A 5,329-nucleotide genomic window follows, 5' to 3' on the forward strand; every position below is an offset into this window, starting at 1 on the left:
ATATATACATATATAAATACATATATACACACATACACACACGACACACACACACACACACACACATATATATATATAATATTGTCGGTTGAATGCCTAATATGCATACACAAGCAAAAGAGATAGCATCAGCTCAGTATTGTTATAGCAGCTATCATTGATAGGGGTTGATGCGCCGAAACATTCAGCACACATTCATAAGCTTGCATATCCGTGCTGTGCTTCTGACTACGGTTGAAGGTGATTTGCCACTGGTTCTGTACCCATATCCATTCTATTTCCATGTATCTTTGCACTTGCATAGTGTAGTTACCGTATAAGTATATACTCGGCAGAAACCTCATACATACTGACCAAACGGGTTGGTGTCATTGTTGCTTCGGAGGAGAGTACGATGGATACTCTGAATACGTTCACTTCATCGCAATGTCCTGTATGCCTGCTGTACTTCAGCCGGTCAAGGTGGCATATATACAACTAGTACTGTTCTAAGCTAACTAAACGTAAATACATCTGTATTTTAAATACGTTTACGTCGGAAAACCGCCATTCCAACTATCATTGACAATATTGCTTTGATTTTCTATACACACAGCAACAGAAACCACATACCTGACCCAACGCATTGGCGTCCGTATTGCTTTGGTGGTTAATACCAACAGTGAATGGTTCTCGAAACGTATCTGCATCGTCGAAGTGATCTGTATCGGTGTTGTACTTTAGACCGTCGCTGTAGGTGTTGTACTGATTGTCGGTCTCCCCATCGCCTCGTAAGTTAAGATGGAATTTTCCGTCGTCCTTTTTTCTGAGCCGCATCTCGCGTAGGTCACGTGCCTGGGTAGATAGATACAACACATACGCACAACAACACTGTTAGTACGGTAGGCCTGCTTAGACTGGGATGTGCAAACGATAATTATAAACGTGGAGGTTATACGGTCGGCTGTCTTTTTATCTGAGTTGCTTTTGTTTGAGGTCGAGTGCATATATGAGGGTACACAGTAAACACAGTCACGCTATTAGTACGAGAACGATTAAGCCAGGTAATGGTTATATAGTTGTATATATATTTATATGTATACATAAATACATGAGTACATACATACATACAGACATACATACATACATACCTACATAAATACATACATACACACACGCAAACACATACATCATACATACATTCATACGTCCAAAAATTCACACATCCACATATCCACATATATATCATAACAGCAGTAGACCCACCTGCGGAGTCATGCCAAAAGGCAACCCTTCACTCTCCTCTGCCTGCTGTCGTCTATCCGCACTATCCACCTCTCTCTGTGCATGTTCCATACTACCAAACGTAGGCGCGAAGCCCTGATTACCGCTGAAACCCGAGCCTCCCGTGTACCGGTGATTAGCTGAAGTGTATCCCTCGTTGTTGTTCGTGTGTGCGTAGGTGCCTGTTGGGTGGGTGGGATAGATAGGTGTTAGGTGATCTGGGTGTGTGAATGAATCTTGGGTGTACGGGAAAGTGTCTCAGCGATGGATAGCTAGGCTTATTCCACCAATGTATGCATCTGTGTACAGAATAGATCACTCTTTGGGATATAGTTTGTAGGTATGTAATATATATATATATATATATATATATATATATACATATGGCAGCCTATGCGCATACCTTGTCTGAGGACATGCACATACCTCTAATGAGAACATGGCCCTCATTTTTGTATATCGTCTGCGTCCACGAAGAACCGCCAACTGATCACCCCACATAGCCCACCAACACCCAGCATAAGCATACATACCATTGATTCTGCCAGAACAAGATATATTCTAAAAGCAGATCCTTCCACCACTCCTACCCCATACTGCTGTAGGTGTGTACGCATACAATCCCATACTGCTGTATACATGCACGCACATACGTATATATGCAACCACAGCGAGTCACAACAGGAACGCACGCATACAAGCACAAGCCCTACCTACCTGCTTGTGCAAAGGTACTTGTGTATGTGTAAGGCTGGTCGCTTCCACCTTTATACGGAGTGATGGTGGTGAATTCGGGGGCGTCGTAATAAGCTGTTTCGTCTGCGGAGTCGTCATTCTGCACATCGGGAGAACAAAAATAAGATACGGATTTCTGTATACGTATACGGTTATGTGCAGGCAGGCATAAATACCTTTTTTATAAACGTATTTGTGGTTAGTATGGATTAAAGACTCGAGTTCATCCGATAGAATAATTTGCGGTTGTCCATTTACGTTTACGAGTATGTGATGGTATGTATAAGTCTTTCCTTTTAACGTTATTCTGTGTTGTCTAGATTAAAGACTCCGAATTCAGTTCTTTAGTAACAACAACATGCATACACGAGTATGCGATATGCTGATTTGGTGATAAGTAGACGAAACTCTAATTTGGCTTTAGGTTCGCAATAGCATGCAACTGACCGCATTGTTGTATCATCTATAATATCTGGTTTTCACTCGCATCAACTGCTGTCAAATGATTCTCTCATACAAACACCATCACCGTGAAAAGATGAAAGTACCCATACGTAAAGTAAACGATCACTTGCATTGCATATTCTTTCTCTTGTCTTCAACGTATCACGAATACACTTAGTCTCCGCTTTCGCTTAATACAATCTTATATATATATATTTATACATATACACACACACACACACACACACACACACATATATATATATATATACAAAATAAGAAGAATATAATACAATAATATGATAATATAATAATATAATAATACAACAAGTAAAATAGTATAACAATATAATAATATAATAATAAAAATATATATATATATATAATATATCATAACGGTTGTCCGCCAGTCACCACTTACATCTATACTCTTCTTGGATAGGCCCTGTAGTACGCGTATAGCCGCCTTGCGATCGTCAGTAGACGGTATTCCTTGAAGCAGTGATATCGCTTCTGTGACCATAAAAAAAAAGCCGTTGTTAGTATGTTCTTGCCTCAATTGTATATCTATCTGAAACAAAATTAGACAGACACGGGCCAATACCTAGGCATGTAACGAGATCACATATACATACCATGCGTACACGAACACACTACCACAAGGGCAACACAATCGGTGCGCATGCGAGGTTACAATAACAATCCAACACAACAGACCTACCCGTAGTGAAGTTTTCCGCTTTGAGCTCAGTCAGTGGTACGCCCATGGTAGCCGCCTCCATCTGGACAGTGAGTTGGTTCACCTGCTTCTCCAGTTTAGAAAGCCGGCCTACCGTCTCCTTGATCCCCTCCTCAAGCTCTGCTTTAGCCATATACTTCGGTTGCGCCGGGGTGAGACTGATGGAAGCAGGGGGTTATGATACGTTGGATTTAGCGTACGAGCCATGAGATTGAAAACGTTATTAACGGTACATACATTAGAGACAGACAGACAGACAGGCAGGTCATGTACTCACTACGCGACTTTGCTTTGTGTGTCTTGGTCAGTGGCGGTAGAGGGCATAGTAGCAGTCTGGGTGTCTGGGGAGTGTGGAAACAAGCTGTATAGGACAACCTACCATCGAGCCCACTCGGATAGTATCGATTACACCTTTTTTTCGGGCTGTTAGTAAAATATATCGCAATATACGTTTATACAGTATGTGTCAACAACTCCATTGCCTGATTCATACACGTATAGACGCGTGCACGTACATACACACATACTCACACCAAGACAGACAACTACAAACGTACCTAGTAACCATTGCACTAGACAGACAACTACAAACGTACCTAGCAACCATTGCATTAGACAGACAACTACAAACGTACCTAGTAACCATTGCACTAGACAGACAACTACAAACGTACCTAGCAACCATTGCATTAGACAAACAACTACAAACGTACCTAGTAACCATTGCACTAGACATACAACTACAAACGTACTTAGTAACCATTGCATTAGACAGACAACTACAAACGTACCTAGCAACCATTGCATTAGACAGACAACTACAAACGTACCTAGTAACCATTGCACTAGACAGACAACCACAAACGTACCTAGTAACCATTGCATTGTCGCCCGGGTACAGCCGCTTTAACTGGGCATCGATGCCCTCAGAGTCATACGCCTTGGCTCCACTCACATAGGGCTTGCCATAGGTAGTTGACCCGTACGTGTTTGTAGTACTAGTACTGTTGTACAGGCCTGCTGTAGTGGTTGAAGCGCTGGGCCGGTTATCTGATACGCCCAGTGTTCCGAACTTGCTCTCCCCGGCACTAGAGGCCGTGTACCTATCACCCGTCGTAAACTTATCATTTGTCGTAAATCTATCGTTTGTCGTAAACCTATCACTCGTGGTATACCGGCCGAAGTTGGGCTCGGACGCTGTGCTATACCTATTCGCGCTTGCGGAGCTATACTTGAGATTGAGGTTGTTCAGGGCGGGATTAGAGTATCTATTTATATCCGAGTTGGCTGTGGGATTTCCCATATTTGGTTCGGCGGGTTCGGCCTTCTCTCTTACCGGAGTGGGCCCTGTGATGGACGCTGCAAATTTGTTCACAGAAGTAAAGTGTGAGCGAATGTCTTATGAAGTGTATGGAGGAACTAAAAATAGCACACTCTAAATGTAGAGCCAACAATCTAAAAATAGCACACTCCAAATGCAGAGCCAACAATCTAAAAATAGCACACTCCAAATGCAGAGCCAACAAGCTAAAAATAGCACACTCCAAATGCAGAGCCAACAAGCTAAAATTAGCACACTCCAAATGCAGAGCCAACAAGCAAGCTTCGATGACCTCAATACGATCGGAACATAGCGAAAAGACAGGTATAACAACTAGGTTTTAAACGATTTAGTTGCAACGAAAACGTAAGAAGTGCTAGAGGTCCTGTTCGGAAAATGTCCACATGGCAGAGATAATGGAGATGAACAGGCTTTTAAACGAATTGGTATCCACGAAAACGTAAGAAGTGCTAGAAGTCTTGTTCAGAATAAGGCAAACGATGGCATGGCAGCTAAGAAGAAAGAGATTCTAGCCAACCAACCACTGCCCAAGTACCCTTGTGGTTGAGTTTGACTAGAGCCAACAATCCGCATTTAAATTATGTAGTATGATAGGTCACCAATTGTGAGTGTCTGAAGACATACTGAAAGTATCTTGAAGCACTACATGCCAGATAGATATTTGTTGAGCAATGGGTATGGTTGCGAGGAAGTGGTTGCGCGATATATATATATATATATATATATATATATATATATATATATATATATATATATATATATATATACTATATATATATACTACTCTACTATAGTAGTTAGTTACG

General features: G+C 41.7%; 1 protein-coding gene across 1 annotated transcript; it reads right to left on the reverse strand.

The window, feature by feature from the left end:
* Nucleotides 1-195: 195 nt before the first annotated feature.
* Nucleotides 196-4,540, reverse strand: SARC_09572 (hypothetical protein; the record flags this gene model as incomplete). The annotated part of the gene is made up of 7 exons (XM_014296410.1): nucleotides 196-228; nucleotides 613-834; nucleotides 1,246-1,445; nucleotides 1,981-2,098; nucleotides 2,864-2,955; nucleotides 3,164-3,339; nucleotides 4,051-4,540. Coding segments are annotated over 7 exons (1,331 nt in total), but the record flags the coding sequence as incomplete, so codon positions are not given.
* Between the last annotated feature and the right edge of the window lie 789 nt (nucleotides 4,541-5,329).

This window comes from Sphaeroforma arctica (genome assembly GCF_001186125.1).
Source record: "Sphaeroforma arctica JP610 unplaced genomic scaffold supercont1.989, whole genome shotgun sequence".
NCBI lineage: Eukaryota > Ichthyosporea > Ichthyophonida > Sphaeroforma > Sphaeroforma arctica.